The 19,845-nt window shown below is 48.3% G+C and overlaps 1 protein-coding gene across 1 annotated transcript in view; it reads left to right on the forward strand.

Moving 5' to 3' along the window:
• ppfia1 (PTPRF interacting protein alpha 1) overlaps positions 1-16,971 on the forward strand; it is a 69,669-nt gene extending 52,698 nt beyond the window's left edge. The window contains exons 20-28 of the mRNA XM_083911662.1: positions 4,408-4,489; positions 5,618-5,818; positions 10,242-10,417; positions 11,784-11,881; positions 11,977-12,152; positions 12,797-12,865; positions 12,997-13,165; positions 13,410-13,474; positions 15,675-16,971. Of these exons, the coding sequence (XP_083767788.1) occupies positions 4,408-4,489; positions 5,618-5,818; positions 10,242-10,417; positions 11,784-11,881; positions 11,977-12,152; positions 12,797-12,865; positions 12,997-13,165; positions 13,410-13,465 (1,027 nt within the window). The 3' untranslated portion in view covers positions 13,466-13,474; positions 15,675-16,971. The remainder of the gene's footprint in view (positions 1-4,407; positions 4,490-5,617; positions 5,819-10,241; positions 10,418-11,783; positions 11,882-11,976; positions 12,153-12,796; positions 12,866-12,996; positions 13,166-13,409; positions 13,475-15,674) is intronic.
• Positions 16,972-19,845: the final 2,874 nt, after the last annotated feature.

A 19,845-nucleotide genomic window follows, 5' to 3' on the forward strand; every position in this document is an offset into this window, starting at 1 on the left:
GACACCCGACGCTAGCGCCGTCGAGTCCCCCCACGGGCGGAGAGCCGCCACACACGCCAGCGTCACTTTCACCCTGCGGCTGAGGTGACGGCGTGCGCACAGGCGCAGCGCTGCGACCCAGCGCTGAAAATCCCTCATCATCAGAAGCCCCAAATGTACAACAGATATTGTTGACGCCATGAGACCGAGCAGGCGCAGGCACGTCCTGAACGACACTACTTTGCCCCGCTGAAAGAGGGAGAGACACTGCGCGATAGACGCTAACCTCCCTTCTGACAGCGTGACTCTGTAAGAGAGGGAGTTTATAGTGAGACCCAAATACTCCGTACATTGCATGGGTTCCACTCGGCTCTTTGCCCAGTTTATATTGAACCCCAGATCCACGAGATGATTTATCACCGTAGCGGAATCTTTGACTGCCTGCTCTCGGGAGTGAGAGCATATCAGATAGTCGTCTATGTACGAAAATATTCTGATGCCGCTGTTCCGTAACGGAGACAGAGCCGCCTCCACACACTTGCTGAAAACCCTCGGGGCTAATGACAGCCCGAACGGGATTGCTTGGTATTCGTAGGTTTTGCCCTGATAAGCAAACCTGAGAAACTTCCTGTGTGCGGGATAAATGGCTATGTGAAAATACGCGTCCGAGAGATCGATCGTTACAAACCAGTCTCCCGGACGAATAGATCGACAAAGCACCCTGTGTGTCAACATCCTGAATGTGTATTTCCGTAGGTGTCTGTTTAACACACGGAGATCTAGAATGGGACGGAGGGATGAGCTCCCCTTCTTCGGAATGAGGAAGTAACGGGAGTAAAACCCTTGCTGAGCCTCCGCGCTCGGGACCGCTCTGATGGCTTGTTTGTGCAACAGGGACGTTATTTCGTCCTCTAGGACACGTGCCGAGTCTCCCCTGGCCACTGAAACTAACACACCGTTGAATCTGGGTGGTTTCATGGCAAACTGAAGCCTGTACCCTTGTGAGATAGTGGACAGGACCCATGGGTGAACTGCGCATGCGCGCCAGCGGTCTGCGTGGACGGGGAGTGGGCCCCTGTAGTCGCACTGCAGTGACGTCACGCCCGGCAGCCGGAGGGAGATTTCTCCCTCCTGAGGAGCGTGAGCTCCCCCTGCGGGGGTCAAAAGGCCATGACAGTCTTTTGTTTTTGTTTTGTTTTGGGGACAGCACTTCGCCCTTGGCTGTGGGCCTGGCTGCGAAAGTGCATGTTTTAATTTGGAACACTGCTGTGCTTGGTGACACTGTGTTACTCGTTGCCCCTGAGTCTCTTCCCCCTGAACATGAGGGGAGAGAAAATGAGAGACCGCACCTGGCGAACTGGAACCTACCAGGGTCTCTGAACAACAAACTGCAGGGCTTTGTTGCACCTCCCTTGCCCTCCTCCTTTTTGCAGGAGGGGGAGAGGGAGAAGCAGGAAGCGTTAGGCTGGACGCTTCTTCTTGCCGTCCCCGGGGTGGGAAGGGCGGTTTTTCGCTGCTACTGCAGCGAATGAGTGTTTGCCCCATGGTCTAGGGTTTTCTGAGCGAGGCTGTTGGTTAGACTGCTTACCAGCTGCCTGTCTCTGTGGTCTGGCACCACCCTGTCTCCCCCTTGCTGCTGCGGCCGCAGCAGCATAGCCCGCCCTTGGAACAGAGGGGGCGTTAGGGATTTGTTTCCGGGGCAGGCAGAGGTCAAAGGCTTCACCTTCTTGCTTTCTGAGGGTGCTAGTTTCCCTCATCTTTTCCAGAGCTGGACCAAAAAGACCTTTGGTGGGGTCGTATGCTGCGTCCATAACCTCTGCCTTCTGTGCATCACTCAAGCCTGAGTGGTTCAGCCACATGGCTCTCTCACCTGAGACTGCCAGTCCCATAACACGACCACAGCCTTGTACTGCGCCACGTGAGGAGCGCAGGATGAGGTCATTCACTACACAGATCTCATCCCAGAGGGCTGGGTTAGGTGCCCCACCATCCAGCTGTTGGCCCATTTCCTCCAGGATTTCCGCCTGGTACGCAGACAGCAAGGTCATAGCATTCAGAGAGCACACTGACTGCGCTGCATACCTGTACATCCTCTGAAAGGTGGAGGCGGTGAGGCGCTCCATCTTACTGGGCAGAGAGATGCTGGATGAAGCTGAGAGAGAGCGACGGTTAGGGTGGAGGTGATAAGCCACTGAAGGCTCCACCACTGGGGGTTCGGCCAGCCCCAGAGCCCCCATTCCATGGATCTCTAGCTTAGAGTAGCCTTTGGTGGGGAGCTTACTCTTAAAAGGACTGGACCAGTACCTGCTCATTTCTTTCATGCAGGCAGGCACTGCTGGCAGGAGTTGCTTTGATGGCGGTTGGGCTGGTGGGAGCCTCTTACCGTCATACAAGTCTCTCTCTGCCCCCCCAGCGTCCTGGGCTGCGGGCCACTGAATCCCTAATTTGGTTGCGGCCCGTCTGCAGACCTCGTACAGGTTGCCGTCCACTGTGGGGACAGCGTCGGACGCACTGGGGGGTCTGGACTGTTGAACAGGAAAAGTGGAGTCGTCCTCCTCCTCTTCCATTTCGTCCAAGCCGAGGATGTCAGAGTTGGCGTCGCCCTCTGCGTCCTCACAGCCCGGTCCCACTTCGAGGAGCTCCTCGAAAAGCGGAGGCATGACCGGGGATTCAGCGTCCATCATGTCCGCCCAGCTCGTTGTGGCTCGCGGCAGATGGGAGCTGGTTGTGGCTCCTGACAGACAGGGGTCCTGGTTGTTGGACACAGCCACTCTCAGCCTCCTTTCCAATACTTTCTCTGGCATTGACGCACAGTGAGAGCATGACTGGGGGTCAGCCAAAGATGCCTGAGCGTGTTTAGCGCCCATGCAGCATATGCACATCGGGTGAGGGTCCCTGCCCGAGATAGACGCCCCGCATGACGCAGGGCACAGGCGGGATGCAGCCTCCTTAGTCTTCGGTTCCGACCCTTTGGCGGGGGTAGTAGCCGAAGACATAGTGCCTGGAAAGGGGGATATTGTATAAATAGTCAGCCGTACAAGCCGCGTCGTAACACGGTGGCCTGTCGGTCAGTAGCGCTAGCAGACGGGGTTTTAGCCCGAGCTACCTGCGTACCGTAAGAGTAAGCTCGTCGTAACACGTTAGCTTAACTTTCGGTATTCGGCTCAGCTAACAAGTTAATGCTAACCGAGACCGGTCGGCTCGCCGTAGCGCGTTAGCCGGCGGGTATGCTATCGTTACACTGTCACCAACCGCTCCGGTAAACAAATACAGGGCAGCTAAAGGAGCAGTTCGCCTTAACGCGGTCACTGCTCGAACTAACCTGTGTAACGGCAAGTAAACTTCTTACGAAGTACTTACTCAGCAAATCCAGACTTACGCCAAGAACTGCGTTCGACGACGCTATCCTTTACGGTTCGTCTATGAACAGTTGAGCAGATATCCAAGCTAGCCTAGATAAGCTGAGGGAGCTTACCAAGTTTCTTCACGGGAAGAAAGCGAGAATGATTTAGGAAGGGCCGGTCATCTGTGGTAATATGAGGGGGCGTGACCCCTGCACAGTTTGACCTGTCTGTCACAGACAGACGTTGTGTCATTGGAGCTTCCATAGTTGGTCACACCAAGGCGATTCCCATAGTGAAACACCGAACGAAGTTAGAAAAAGAACTGCGTTTCTCTGACGGACGTACTGGACGACGTGCAGCTGCTGACGTTCACTCAGCTGGTTTCTCTCATACCGGAAGATCCAGACGTTCAGGAGAAGTGTAATGCAGAGGTCTCCTCCTCTCCGCAACAAACGGACACGCTGATTAAATCCATAAAGCATTTGCACGTTAAAAATCTGCGTTTCTCCGACGGCGTTCGGCCGATTCAAGCTAAAGTTTGCTCAGCTTGTTTCTCCGATAGCTTCAGATCCCAAAATATCCTGCGTAAAGTTAGAAAAAAAAAAGTGTTTAGTGAAAATGTGTCTTTAAAAAAGGAAAAAAGGTAAATCCATGAAGCTTCTGTCAAACAAACACAATGAGGATACGACGCCACCCACAGGCGACTGAATGTAACGAGTGTTACCTTGAACAAAGTGACACGTTTCTCTGGTTCGTTAGAAACATTTGAGATAATGTAATGACACAATTTAACCAAATATATAATAATTTGACATATTCTACTTTTAACTAAGGCCATTCTGTCGAGGTTTTCCAGATGAGCACGTCTCTGTTGAGTCTTTCTGGGTTTCACCTGCTTTGTTTTCTCTCAAACTCCTGCTCTTTGTTTTCAGTGTGCATGTCAGCTGTTGTCTCTGGCTTTGTGTGCACATCTGCTCCAGGTGCATATGGGGAGTTTAGGATGGATTGTTGGGTTTTGGGGATGTTATGTGTGTTAGGCAGCTCTTTTTTTTGCATTTTGGTTTTAATATGTTTTGTGTCTCAGGCACGAGTTGCTGGAGGAGGCTCGCATGCAGGGCCTGCCCTTCGCCCAGTGGGACGGACCGACTGTCGTGGTCTGGCTCGAGGTAGGACACGGACACGACTGATCTGAGAACCGTTTACACCAGTAACATCAGGGTTCCTACACATCCTGGAGAACATGGGAAACAATCCAGGCTTCAAATTTCCAGTCGTGAAGTCCCGTGCCCCGTGCTTTAGGGTCCTTGTCCCCCCCTCCAGGCCCGTTTGTACTCACACTACCTGGGCCTCGGAGAATGCTTCTTGCTGCCTATACGTCATCACGCCGTAACACGTCACACGCATTGATGATGTCATGGCAATGCGTGGCTTTGTTTCCAGATCTTTCCGTAGACCTCTGAGTTTTTGTGCGTCTTGTCGACTGTTTTTGAATCTTTTCATCGACCAAATCTGCAGTAAACACTCCACCTCCGCATCACACCAACGTGAACCTTTCACCGCCATTGTTTGAAATGTCCGCGCATGGTCCCTCCTTCTTTTTTCTATGTCCCAACAGGCGCATAGGAAATGACCTCAGAACCGCCGTAGGCCTCGTGCTCGTACACGTGCGCACGCTCGTGCTCGTACATGTGCAAACGTGCTTTACTAAAGCCCACCTCTCCCAAACGGCCGTGGACGGCAAGCGTGCTGCAGCTAGACGTGGTACTCACACTGGTCAAAGGAACCAGACTTTAGCAGTGAAACGTGCTCGGGCACGGGACGGATGGACAGTGTGAGTGCGCCCTTAGAAAATTATTTCAACATTGTTTGAATTTCCTTTAGCTGATGATAAAGGCGGTCAGAGCTCCCTCATTATCTCTACTGTTCCTGTCTGTAGAGTTACAGGTTCACTTATTATTTCAGTCTTTTAGCATTTAGCTTGGATAAAATGCTGCGCGTTGAACATATAAGTGAGTTTGTTCACTTATATGAGCTACAGCACGTATTTAAAAATGTCTTTAATTACATTGCAACATAAGGACATACAGTCAGAATTTAACATACGTGTTAAAGTTGGATTTTAAAACCATTTATTTACATAATAAGCATCTAAAAATCTGTGTTCAGGTGTTAAATATTGACCGAAAAATCCTCTGATTCTGGAAAAGTCTAAAATCTAAAAACGGAAAATGTGTTGGAACCCTGACTCAGCATTTATCCAGGTGAACTGACGCCACTGTCTCTCCTGCCCCCAGCTGTGGGTGGGCATGCCAGCCTGGTACGTGGCCGCGTGCCGCGCCAACGTGAAGAGCGGCGCCATCATGTCGGCGCTGTCGGACACAGAGATCCAAAGGGAGATCGGAATCAGCAACCCGCTACATCGCCTGAAACTGCGCCTGGCCATCCAGGAGATCATGTCCCTCACCAGCCCGTCGGCCCCGCCAACCTCCAGAACGGTACTTTGCTCTTCGTTTATCCCCAGTGTGTGTCCATCACAGTGAGACCTTATATCTTGTTGACGCTGCCTTTACACATTCTCGAGCATGACAACATTTTAACGACTTATAAACTTAACATGCACTAATGAGGGGATCGGACTACACTGAATTCTTCTGCTAACAATAAATGAACAAACCTTTTTCTTGATTTTCTCTCCATCCCGCTCCCTTTCTCTCCTCCTCCATCACTCTTCCCTCTGTGCACACTTCTCTCTCTTGTGATCGGGGGCGGGGGGGTGTGTGTGAAATGATCAGACCACAGGAAACGTTTGGGTCACACACGAAGAAATGGAAAGTTTGGCAGCCACACCTCCCACGGTTAGTCTACCCTGATTGGCTGGACACTGGTGGCTCCGCGCTCCTGTGGTGACGGTCGGGGCTCGTTCCAAGCTGCCTGGCTTCACTCTTTGCGTGCATTTCTTAATATTATACATATTATTTACTGTCGTATTGATGTGGTTTCATGGAGTCTGAGCAGGCAGCTTGAAACAAAGCCTCGATCTTTCTGTTAGTTTGTAGTTTGTGTCTCTCCTGCGTTGGTGTGAGTAGTGTCCCTCGCTTCCTTTAGGCCGTACGAACTGTGTCTGTGTCTTTGCTTTAACATGAGTTGGTGTTGTGAGTGTATTTGTGTCCGTGCGTGTGTTTCTGTGTGAGTAAATAGTGTTTGACCGACCAGAATGAGCTTTCTAGACGGCAGAAGAAGCAGAGGGTGTAAGCATGAAGGACTTCCTCCCACTGCCCCCTCAAATGTTTATTTTCTGTTTGTTTCTTAATAAAGAAACTGTTTCTAGAGCAGTGTAGTGTGTTAGGGTGGGCGATATGAAGGTATACACTGTACAACGAGACAATATACTTTTGTCTGCTGCCTGTCAGAGATTTCGCCTTAATGTTTACAGAGTAAACGTTTTATTATCAGTTCACCTGCTGATTATTTTCTCCATTAAGGGATGAGTTGAAAAATGTGGATCAGTGTTTCCCAAAGTCCTCAAACGTCTTTCTTGGTCCACAACTCAAAGATATCCAGTTTTCTGTCACAGAGCAGGAAAAAAATAGAAAATATTCACATTTAAGAAGCTGAAACTACTTAAACAGATTCAAAGATGATCAAAATACCGTATTTCCCGCACTTAAAAACCTTCATGTGTCTCAAAAGCCGACAGTGCGCCTTATAATCCGGTGCTCCTTATATATGGACCAATATTGAGCCACAACAGGTCTCCAACTACGGTGAGCAGCCGCCGACTCTATTTTCCCCGTAGAAGAAGTAACGCGCGGTGCATGTTGAGATATACGACTGTGTGAAGCGTGCCGTTTCATTTCCATGTGTGTGTTTGTGTAAAGAGCCCAAAATGGCTCCTGTTAAGAGACACGCTTACGACGCAGAGTTTACACTCAAGGCCATTAGTCACGCAGCAGAACACGGGAATAGAGCAGCAGCCAGAGAGTTGAACATGAACCAATCAATGGTGCCGAAGTGGAGGAAGCAACAAGACGACCTCCCCTGACTGTTGTGTTGACGTTCCCTTTAGCGCAGCTCCATCTAATGGATGCAGAACGTAACCCCAGCCTCCACTGTAGCGTCTGTTCTATGCCCCTTATAATGTGGTGCGCCTTAGAGTGCGGAAAATACGGTACTTTAACTATTTAATAAATAGTTGCAGCTCTGTCACTGAGGTAGGTTTTTCTTTATTTCCTTTCCTTGTATTTTACCGTTATGTTGCAAATCAATGAGCAGATCTGCTTTACTGCCATAGTTGATTATTTTTATGTGACTTTTGAATTTGCTTGATATGAAAAACATTCTTGTCTGTTTTTCTACAGTTTCTATTCGGCTGTTATGTCGTGACGTAACGCCCTTTCAAAATATGATTCCCGGATCCAAGCCTTTTATTTCTACAACGCCGCAGTACCATGTTCGCCGTTGTTTGAACAGATCTGAGTTTTTAAAAAACAACGTAATTGTCATTTTACCTCTTTCTCATCATTTAAAAAGTTGTTTAACAGATGAAAGAGGTGATGTAATGGTTCACATGTTTGAACTTTGTGTCTGTTTTGTTTCAACGGAGCATTTGGACCCAGAAATCTTATTTTGAAAGGGTGTTACGTCAGACTTAACAGCCGGATTCTTTATTTAGGAGATAATTTAATACATAACAATAACAATAATACAGAGGATTTGGTCCATATCGCCCACTCCTACACTTTGTTTTGTTGTTGTCATTTTGTTAGCATTAATCTTTTTTGCATGTTCTTCTTCTGCGTTTATATTTTCCACGTTGAGCTGCTCTAACCAGCACTGCTGCCTCACTAACCCCTAACCTCTCTGTTCTTCTCACCATGCTCACTCTAACCATGCTAACACCAGGAGGATGACGAGGGTAGCTGGGCGCAGGTTTGCACACCCCCTCACCCCCTCCACCCCCCAAACCCCACCTACGCTCACCGTCTCAACTCTCTTTAACACCGTCTTCTTAGTCAGTATCTCACAGAGGAGACGTCACAGTTTCCCAGATCACTGTTTTTGAGGCGTGCAGGTTTATCCCGTAACTTTGGTTCAAAGCAGAAACATTTGAGGGCCAAACAATCATCCAAATAATCTATTTTTGTCATATGTTCACTAAAAACAGACGTTACACCCCACAATATAATTCTTAAACCTGCTCTGATGTGCCACAGTGGACATTAAGTGCAATTTGCATGATACCCTAAAGCAGGGAGGAGCAATATTTGTTAAAGGCAAAATACTGTATGTAGGGAACTAAGAAGGTCTGCACCACACACCGTGAGGTTCCACAATAACAAATGTGTTGATTTAAAAAGGCAACGTTTTAATACAAAACAATATGACTTTGTCTGAAATCAGTTTTGCATCGCAGCAGCTCCATCGGATCTAAGGGCGCCCTCCCACTGTGCCTCCGTCCCGTGCCCCGTGCTTTAGGGTCCTTGTCCCCCCCTCCAGGCCCGTTTGTACTCACACTACCTGGGCCTCGGAAAATGCTTCTTGCTGCCTATACGTCATCACGCCGTAACACGTCACACGCATTGATGACGTCATGGCGATGCGTTTTTGTGCGTCTTGTCGACTGTTTTTGAATCTTTTCATCGACCAAATCTGCAGTAAACACTCCACCTCCGCATCACACCAACGTGAACCTTTCACTGCCATTGTTTGAAATGTCCGCGCATGGTCCCTCCTTCTTTTTTCTACGTCCCAACAGGCGCACAGGAAATGACCTCAGAACCGCTGTAGGCCTCGTGCTCGTACACGTGCGCACGCTCGTGCTCGTTCACGTGCAAACGTGCTTTACTAAAGCCCACCTCTCCCAAACGGGCCGTGACCTGCAAGCGTGCGGCTCCTAGACGCGATACGGTTGCACTCACACTGGTCAAAGGAACCAGACTTTAGCCGTGAAACACGGGCACGGTACTAATGAACAGTGTCGGTGCACCCTAAGGCTGCGAGCACACTCGTATGGGGTCAGCATGTCTGAGATGTGTTCTGGGGCTAGACCTTCACAAGTGATCAGCAAAATATTAAAATCAATTAAAAACGTACAGGAACACAGTGGAGTCGAGCCAGGAGTGGAGTAATGTGATGCTGTTAAAACCAGTGAGAATAGATGCATTAGAAGAGTGAACCAACAGTTGTGCACATACTATAACTAACATGTAACTTATGCATTAAAAGCATAAAACGTGAATTAAATCTAAACTGTCTACCTTCAGCATGATGTGATATTTGATTAAATTGTGTCTAATGTTACAAAAAGTGATTTCAATTCAATTCAATTTTATTTATAGTGCCAAATCATAACAAAAGTTATCTCAGGACACTTTACAGAGTAGGTAAAGGCCACAAAAGTTCCACTTATCAAAGCTTCTGCGTGAATCAGGATCTTCCAGTCAAAGTTTTTACGCTCCCTGAAAGATTTGCTTTAAGTTATAACGGGTAAAAAAATATGTTTATGATCTTTATGTACTTTCAGTTATTATTTAGTTTTATCCTAACAAACATTAAACTTTATATATACTGTAATATTCATTTTGCATAATCACACTTATAGCTACAGCTGTCTATGTACTGTATTGACTTCACTGAACAGTCTTTGCCGTGTGTCTGACTCTTAAATCCATTAATCCACTTATGATCCATGAAACCACCACAAAGGGTTCAGCTCTCATTGGCACCGGCCATCATGACGACGCAAACCTTTATCAACACAGTGAGAAGCTCATGAGCGAGCGAACTGTGTTTAGTCAGAAGCTCAGAGCAGAAAACTGTCCGGTCGTAGGAACTGCTTCCTTATATTTTAACAACACTTGCTACTTTTTTAACGCACACTCACACATCGTTGTTAAGCCGCCTCTCCTCTGACCGTAGACTTTGGCGTACGGAGACATGAACCACGAGTGGATCGGTAACGAGTGGCTGCCCAGCCTGGGTTTGCCTCAGTACCGCTCCTACTTCATGGAGTCCCTGGTGGACGCCCGCATGCTGGACCACCTCACCAAGAAGGACCTGAGAGGACAGCTCAAAATGGTGGATAGCTTCCACAGGTAAGGTCGAGGTGCACCATTTGTGAAATTCTGGGTAGATACAGATGTGTTGTTATTTATTTATTTTAATTTATGAAACAACCTTTAATATTTTCTTCTTTCACATGAAAAATGAGTGCTTCAGATCGTCCTTTTAGCTGCTCAACACTGAACGTTACCAACGACTACGCCATAAACCTCCATTGTCGTCCAAAAAGACCGAGGGTCCGTCCACACGGAGGCGCGGTTTCCTGTACCTGCACAACTTTAGTCTGGTTCAGTCAACCGTCCACAGCAGCCGGCGTTATCGGAGCCTGAAAACTGGATCTTTAGAAACCAGGTCCCAGAGTGTGAAGATTTGAAAACGTCCCCCATGGCGTTGTGGTCTGGACGGTGAAACCTCAGACTTTGTTAAAGGATGGTGTCTTGGCCCCACCTCCGACCTCCGACCCCGCAGCGTCACATAACAACAACAGTGCTGCTGCGTGAGAGGACAGAGACGGACCCAGAGACTGTTGACTGAACTGGACTCTGAGCCACATGCATGGGACTGAATGAGGCCCAGCACAGATTTCTCCCTTTTCCCTGATGCTCTGAATAAGGAGCTAAACTGCTCTAGGCTCTGTTTCTAAATCCAGTTCTAAGAAGCTGTGAAAAGTCTCTAAATGTAGTGAGAAAGTGGCGCCTGGGAGTGCTTTGGGACGGGGAAGGGGCTCCCAGCAGCACCCTCTGCTCAGTGAGGACACTAACTGCAGACTGAAGGGGCTCCCAGCAGCCCCCTCTGCTCAGTGAGGACACTAACTGCAGAGTGAAGGGGCTCCCAGCAGCACCCTCTGCTCAGTGAGGACACTAACTGCAGAGTGAAGGGGCTCCCAGCAGCCCCCTCTGCTCAGTGAGGACACTAACTGCAGAGTGAAGGGGCTCCCAGCAGCCCCCTCTGCTCAGTGAGGACACTAACTGCAGAGTGATGGGTGCATCAGAGTCCAGAACAGCACCAAAGTCTCCACTAAGACCAGAACCAGGGACACGTTTGTCTCTAGGATGGAGGAGGATTTGGAGAGAAACTCTCCGGTGTTTGGATTCTCCACAGCGTCTCCCCGTCTCTTCTTCTCCGTTGTTGGTGTATTTCTGTGGCAGTTACAGCGCCACCTCCAGGCCTGGCACGGGTACTACAGCGCTTGGAGTCGCTGCACCTGGTTTCCTGTGGACGCAGAGGTTTAGGAGTCGAGGCCGAGTGGATAGAAAAAAATCGTTGTTGTGGACGTGCCCTCAGGGTCATACTGCTGCATTGGGATGTACTGAAAGAATGAATATACATCAATGTAACAGGTAGATTTTGCTGAGGGGGATCCAAAGAAACAACCGTCTTTGTGTTTGTGTGCAACAGGAACAGTTTCCAGTGTGGAGTGATGTCTCTGCGGAGGCTCAACTACGACAGGAAGGAGCTGGAGAGGAGAAGGGAAGAGTCTCAGCTGGAGCTTCAAGGTAACACACTCCCCGCTGATCCTTCTTTTAATGACACAAAAAAACACAACTTCATACCTGTGAGTGACACCCGAGCTGGATTTGCGTCACTGCAGAGGTGCTGGTGTGGAGTAATGAGCGAGTGATCGGCTGGATTCAGGCCATCGGGCTGAAGGAGTACAGCAGTAACCTTTATGAGAGCGGAGTCCATGGAGCGCTGCTCGCCCTGGATGAAACCTTCGATCACAACACTCTGGCCCTGCTGCTGCAGATCCCCACGCAGAACACACAGGTACACGGCTGTTTCACCAACTTCTGTCACATCCTCTGAGGTAGAAGCACAAAGTCAACACGTAAGTCAGTCTCTACTGAGTGTGTGTCCAGGGAAAATGGACCCCATGGTCTTTTTTCAGCATGAAAATCCATCAAATAAGCCATGGAGACTCTATGGAAAAGACCATGGGGTCTTTTCTTTACACTTTAAAGATACAGTCTCCAAGATCTCTTCCCTTTGGATCCCAGAGATTTGTTGCACATCTCAAGTCTCTTAAGGTTATAATGAGAGGTCTGTCCTCTGCTTAAGTTACTGGGATCGATCCAGCGTCCTTTATTTTGATACCGTAGACCAGGGGTGGGCAAGTCCGGTCCTGGAGAGCCACTGTCCAGCGTGTTTTAGGTTTTCTAACAATAATCAAACTGTGAACTGTCAGGACAGTGGCTCTCCAGGACTGGAATTGCCCAGCCCTGCCGTAGACGCTGCATTTAACAATTCTTTTGTTTGGAGTGCAACTATTTTAGATATAGACCCACATGAATCGGTACTACTGACATTATCCAATAGGTACTCTTGAACTCTTGCACCAACCCGACATAATCTTCCAGATTATTACTCTGAATGGTTGAAGTGAGTAAGAGTTTCCCCCTCTTGTCCCGTAGGCCAGAGCAACTCTTGAGCGTGAATACAACAGCCTGCTGGCCATGGGCACGGACAGGAGAATGGAAGAGGTGACAAACTCCGACACACAACACACTTTACACACACAGCAGCACAAACTAAATAAGAAACCGACCTCTCGTCTTTGACTCACCTCTCTCGTTCTCTCCACCCTCCGTTTTCAACACCGCCTCTCTTCCAGGACGACGATAAGAACTTCCGCCGAGCTCCTTCATGGAGGAAGAAGTTCAGGCCCAAAGACATGAGAGGGATGTCCTTGGGTGCGTCCGACACCCTGCCCGCCAACTTCAGAGTCACCGGTAACAGCGCGGCATCCCCCTCCACGCAGCCAAAGAGGAGCCAGATGGACGGTAAGCAGAGGAAAGAGTGCCAGAAGCGTGTGCATGTGTGTGTGCGCGTGTTTGTGTGTGTGCGTGTGTGTGTGTGTGTGTGTGTGTGTGTGTGTGTAACTTCTCCGACGGGCCCTGATTGAGCCCAGACTCTTCACGTACTCTTTAATTCTTCTTGATTGGCTTTGCTGCTGTGCCGTTTATGTATTACTGTGACTAACGGCATGTCTCTGCATGTGATTTTACATGCAACATGGAAACACAGGAAGTCAGTCTATACAGAGGCTGGACACTGCCACAGTCAGGACCTACTCTTGTTAACATACAACGGTAAGATCTCAAGCACTGTACACTCAAAGCATGCAGTATGGCTACTACCCACAGGCTGTATAAAAGAGACGGACGAAGGGTCTGAGAAGTTAAGGCAGTGAAGTGTCTTAAAGCTGCGTTCTCTCTAATGTCCAGCAGGGGGAGACTCCTCTGGCTCCATAAAGAAGTGTGATTGTGTAGAAGTCAATGAGAAAATGAGCCTAAGAGCGCACTCACACTGTCCTTCCACACTGGGCCAAAACAGGTTTTACGGGTAAAGCCTAGTGCGTTTGACCAGTGTGAGTGCAACCGCTCCGCGCATAACTGCGTCCAGCTGGCCGTCCACGGCCCGTTTGGGAGAGGTGGGCTTTTGTAAAGCGCGTTTGCACATGTACGTGCACGAGCATGTCCCTGTTGGGACATAGAAAGAAGGAGGGACCATGCGCGGACATTTCAAACAATGGCGGTGAAAGGTTCACGTTGGTGTGATGCGGAGGTGGAGTGTTTACTGCAGATTTGGTCGATGAAAAGATTCAAAAACAGTCGACAAGACGCACAAAAACTCTGAGGTCTACGGAAAGATCTGGAAACAAAGCCACGCATCGCCATGACGTCATCAATGCGTGTGACGTGTTACGGCGTGATGACGTATAGGCAGCAAGAAGCATTCTCCGAGGCCCAGGTAGTGTGAGTACAAACGGGCCTGGAGGGGGGGACAGGGACCCTAAAGCACGGGGCACGGGACGGAGGAACAGTGTGAGTGCGCCCTAAACTTCCCTCTTGATTTATTCCCTCAGTAAACGTTTGAGTAAACATAATGAGTTTCTGTATCAGTCTCTAGTTTTAAGTCTTCTCCAGTTCAGCGTTTTACACAGAGATACCGCAACAGCGCCACAATAAAGGAACAACCGCTCTTTGTGGCGCCTTAACAACGCCCCAGTTATGATTTTCCCACAGAACACTGGCGTTCCAGTTGCGGAGGAGGCGTCGGCGTCTATCTGCACCGTTAATCAACCGCTCGAAACTGTTCCGACCCACAAACTTAATATGTTAGAGAAGCACAACTGTCAGCAGAGGAAGGACCGATGGGCCGCAGCGTGCGAGAGAGCGGAAGAGACGGTGGACACTGCTTTGTCACATTTTGACCCTCCTGTGGATTGACTCGTCATCACTGCTGTGTGTCACGTTCAGACATTGGCGCGACAGCCCCGTAACAAATAGGCCATGCAAAAGGGGCTTTACTAACAGAGCTAACGTTAGCCGGTAACGCTAAAGAGCAAAACGACTTTCAACAGGCTCTGTGTCACCCAGAGCTTCCTGCTCACCCACAGTTTCCCTCTTTAGTGTTCAGTTTCGCTTTCTTGTCCAAATATGGTCACGTCCGTTTAAAAAAAAAAAAAACAAGATGGGGACACCGCAAAATTATAAACTGTGTAAAAAATGGACGTAGCGTCTCCGTCGAGGTCCGTTCTCTCAACTTGATCCAATCGTCCTCGCCTACAGGAGTCTCCATCTTGTCAGAAGTTGACTCAGCCTCATTTCCTCTGACCAAAAACGGCATGTATGTGACGTTGGGGGGAGGGGCGTACGTCCATCTGGCTGACGTTTACCTCCGAGGAGAAGTGAGGGCCAGAGGCTAGCTGTCACTCAAGAGGCCACGCCCCTAATTACTCATAAACTTTAACCTCCAGTAAAATAAAAACTAGCCCCTCCCCCTCAGTGTTGTCATGGAGATCTGAGCTAAACACACAGACTAGAATGTTCTTTTGTCCTTAAACAGGTTTAATGATGCTGTGAAAACGGCCTGTTTAACATGGGGCTCAATGAGAAACTGCTCTGTTATCAAACCTGCCCCTAGTGGACACTCGGAGAACTGACGCTGACGGAGCTTCCTGATTGGATCAAACAGGAAGTCGCTGTGGTGGGGGGGGGGGGTCGGGTCAAAAGCCAAACTTGAGCGGTAGTCAGCGCGTCCACGTCCCTCTCTTCTCTACAGCCTGTGCCGTCAGCTCACTGCAGAGCCGCTCCTCTCTTCTTCAGAACGCTTAAATAACGCATGATGTTCGCCTCTCTCTCTCTCTCTCTCTCTCTCCACCCATCCACTCCCCCACCTCCACCTCCACCTCCACCTCCACCTCCACCTCCGGCTCCTGTCCTGCTCCTCCTCTCGTGTCCGGTCACCTCTCTCTCTCTCTCTCTCTCTCTCTCTTCCCCTTCTCAGTTTATCCTCATTATTTCTATAGGTAACCGCTGGTCAGAGGATGACGGGGAGTTCCCTGCGTTCAAGACCCGGATGATGAACTGAGAACGTCGACGCAGAGACACTAAAAAGATGTTCTGGTTCTGTCGTCGTCGTCACAGAGAACGACCTCGCTCACCGGTCTCAGTATCCCCAGTGGAGACTTTTTAGACTTATCGACATTTGTTATTATATTTATGTAAACCAGTGGGACATTTAAGTGATTTTAGAATTACTGTGTAATCCTTTCTTGCCTCTATCCCCTTTAATCGACCCACTTCTCTCCACTGTGCCCGTATTAAGCTCCGCTCTCAGACACGTGTGTGTAACTGAACGTTTCAGCTGTCTGGAGTTTGTATATTTCTACCAACAGACATTTTATCTAATCTTTGTTTTTATATATATAATCCTGATTCTATTGACCAGATGTATGTTTTTTGTTCCTCCTCTTTGATTTCTAATCATCCAATTTAAGCTTAAGTGACTTTGATATTTGATATAACTTAATTCGTATCCTCTGTCCTTTTTAACTGTCGTCCTTTTCGTAGCCTATGACCTGTGATTTTGTGCGAACGCGGCTCTTTAAGGTCGACGGACGCGTGAATATCGGACGGATCGCCGGAGATGTTGTCGGACCGTTTCGCGCAATAACTGCTCAACACTGTGAGTCGTGCGTCACCTTTACACTAACTGCTGGCAAGCCGGGTGACGGTGACGACGTACATCATGTGAAACACACAGTATATTCTCCTTTATTTCCTTTATTTTCCACATCTGCAAAACCAAAATGAAACTCTTGAATTTAAGAATTAAAGCCATAAAAACCGTGACGAGTAAAAACAACTACAAACAAACACAGAGGGCTTTGTTCTTTCGGATGCAAGTGAAAACAGAATTAGAGCTTCTCTCTCGTTGACCTTGCATGAAGAAACTTCACACACACACACACACACACTCTACCAGCCCCTGTTCGCCCCTTTAACGACCCCCCTCCCCTCTGGAGACTCACACACAGACACACACACACTCTACCAGCCCCTGCTCGCCCCTTTAACGACCCTCCTCACCTCTGGAGACACACACACACACACACACACACACACACACACACACACACACACACACACACACACACACACACACACACACACTCTACCAGCCCCTGCTCGCCCCTATAACGACCTCCCTCACCACCGGAGACACACACACAGACACACACACACTCTACCACCCCCTGCTTGCCCCTTTAACGACCTCCGGAGACACACACACACACACACACACACACACACACACACACACTCTACCAGCCCCTGCTCGCCCCTTTAACGACCCCCCTCACCTCTGGAGACACACACACACAGACACAGACACACACACACACACACACACACTCTACCAGCCCCTGCTCGCCCCTTTAACGACCTCCCTCACCTCCGGAGACACACACACACACACACACACACAGACGGACTCGCGGACGAGTCTGAACGTGTGGAAACTCCTTCGATGGACCAACTTCACCGAGGCCTCAGTCGATCCCCCCGCTGTGACTCGATGAACCCTCGAGGCGGTGCGATCCACCCCTCCACCTTTTTTAAAAAAAAACAAAACACTTTGTACGAAGACTTCATATCAAGCCTTATTGTTTTCTTAACTCCTCTCTCTGTCGTCTCGTTCTTATTTATTATTACTCGCCCGCGTTTGCGTTCAATCGGCTGTGCTGTCCGAGCCGAAGCCCCCCCCCGCCCCCCCCCGTTCGCTCCGCTCCTCACGTCTGCGTCTGTCCCGTCGACTTGTCCCCAAACACGGGTTCCCACGTCGGCTTTGGCGGCGACGGAGAAGGAACTGAAGAGTTTTGTTTCTTTCACCCTTCGTGTGATTAAAAGCTAAACGTAGAACTGCTTTTTTTTTGTTTCCTGTTTGTGATTTTTAGTCGTTTCTGCACAAAGCAAAATCCTGTTGCTGGTTTCGTTCCCCCTCTCCCCCGTCGCAGCTCCCCACCCTGTAACAATGATGTACAGTCTGAGTACTTATAAACTATTTTTATCACAATATTATTTATTTGCTTACTTTCAATAAAATACTGAAACTCATTTTCCACTGCAGATAAAAACAGACAGATTTCACGCGTGTCTTTTGATCATCTCTGTTTTTGCCATGTCATGCTTTTGGTGTCTTGTCCCTTTAACGAGGTCGTGATGAGCGCCACGAGTTCATCGCTCTGATGAGTCGGCGTTTGTCGTAAACGTTTTATTTTACGGGTTCCGTATTTTCCAAATCAGCTCCCAGAAGTTTCCTGAATGGTGTTAATTACAGAGGGAATCCAGACCTGCTTTAGTTTGTACAATTCATTCATTATCCAGATTATTGCTCATGAAAACAATGTTTTTAATGCATTTATTTACTTTAAAACTTTATTTAAACTGGGGGTTATGTTGAGGAGCGACCTCGTTTGCAACAGACGAGACAAAAACCAAACATTTGAGGACGAAGATGAAACAGAAAACATTTGAAAAATAAACGAGCAAATCTGAAATATCAGAAAAGTAAAGTGACAGAATTATTATACAGGTTACTGTAACACACACACACACACACACACACACACACACGCATACACACACGCACGCACACCTACACGCATACACACACACACGCTCACACCTACACGCACAAACATACGCACATGCACACAAAAACACATACGCACACACCTAATGGAGAGATGTCAGAGCGAGGGGGCTGCCAATGCCTCAGCGCCCCGAGCAGTTGGGGGTTTGGTGCCTTGCTCAACAGCACCTCGGCAGTGGCCAGGAGATGAACTGGCACCTCTCCAGCCACCAGTCCACGCTCCATTCAGGGACACAGCGACCGGTCGACCCAGCCACCGGTCGACCCAGCCACCGGTCGAACCAGCAACCCCTCCCTCTAACCACTGTGCCACCGGCTGCCCTCAAAAATAATTGTCCTGATGAGAGTTTGGTGAGTTTCAGGTGGTTTTAAAGTAAAAAAAAGTGATTTTCCTAATGTGGTGTAAACAGGAAACCTGCAGAGTGATCTCTGATGGAGACTTGTATGAAAAGATACTAAAGGACTGATTTAGGAAGGTGAGAGACCGCTGAGAGCTCTAAAACCTAATCAAACCCAGTGTGTGAGTCACGCCTGTTAGAAAGGAAGGAGGGACACTCAACTTCAGATTACAGGTCACATGATTAGTCTCATCTCATCTTCAGCCTCTTATCCGGGGTCGGGCCTCCGGGGCAGCAGCTTTAGCAGGGGACCCCAAACTTCCCTTTCCCGGGCCACATTAACCAGCTCTAACTGGGGGATCCTGAGGCGTTCCCAGGCCAGTCCTTTATTGTAGTGACATCATAGGTCCTGGTGCACTGAAAAACTTGTAGGATTTCCTTAAATAAAATCCTTGTAACAATATGCACTCAATGTTTCACTTAAACGTTCCTGCTGAATATCAAGAACAAGTCACTCAACAACATCAAGTGTAATGTTCTTGTCTTTAAACAAAACATTTGTGAGGAAATGAAGTAAACGTTACTTAACTCTGTTCAACTTCTAGTTATCTAAATCAAGGAAAGTCTGAAACCTTTTTTTAAAGAGGGGAAATGCTGTTAATGAGTAGATTTTAGTACTTTTATTTAAATTTGGACAAGTTCAGTTGTATGAATACCACCTAACACTCAAGACCAACACAGTGACATGTCACAGTTGTGCGGGGTGATGTGTGAAAAACTGTTCTTAGATTTTGAGAAACTTTTAACAAACTTTAATTTACTTTTGTATTTCCATTTTCTGCCACTTTATATTTGTATTACACTAAAATTCAGAGTGAAATATTCTACATGTTACTCCACATCATTAATTATGAAATATCAGAAAAGTAAAGTGACAGAATTATTATAGAGGTTACTGTATAATACACACACACACACACCTACAAGCATACACATACGCACACACACACACGCACACCTACACACACCTACATATGCGCGCACACACACACACACATCACATGCGCACGCACACACATACGCACACGTGTGTGTGTGTGTGAGAGAGAAAATAATTTCCGGCATCAAATTTGAATATTGCATTATTTTTGAAATATTGATAATTTTGACAAATTGTGCAA

Source organism: Echiichthys vipera, assembly GCF_963691815.1.
Source record: "Echiichthys vipera genome assembly, chromosome: 1".
In the NCBI taxonomy this organism is placed as follows: Eukaryota; Metazoa; Chordata; class Actinopteri; order Perciformes; family Trachinidae; genus Echiichthys; species Echiichthys vipera.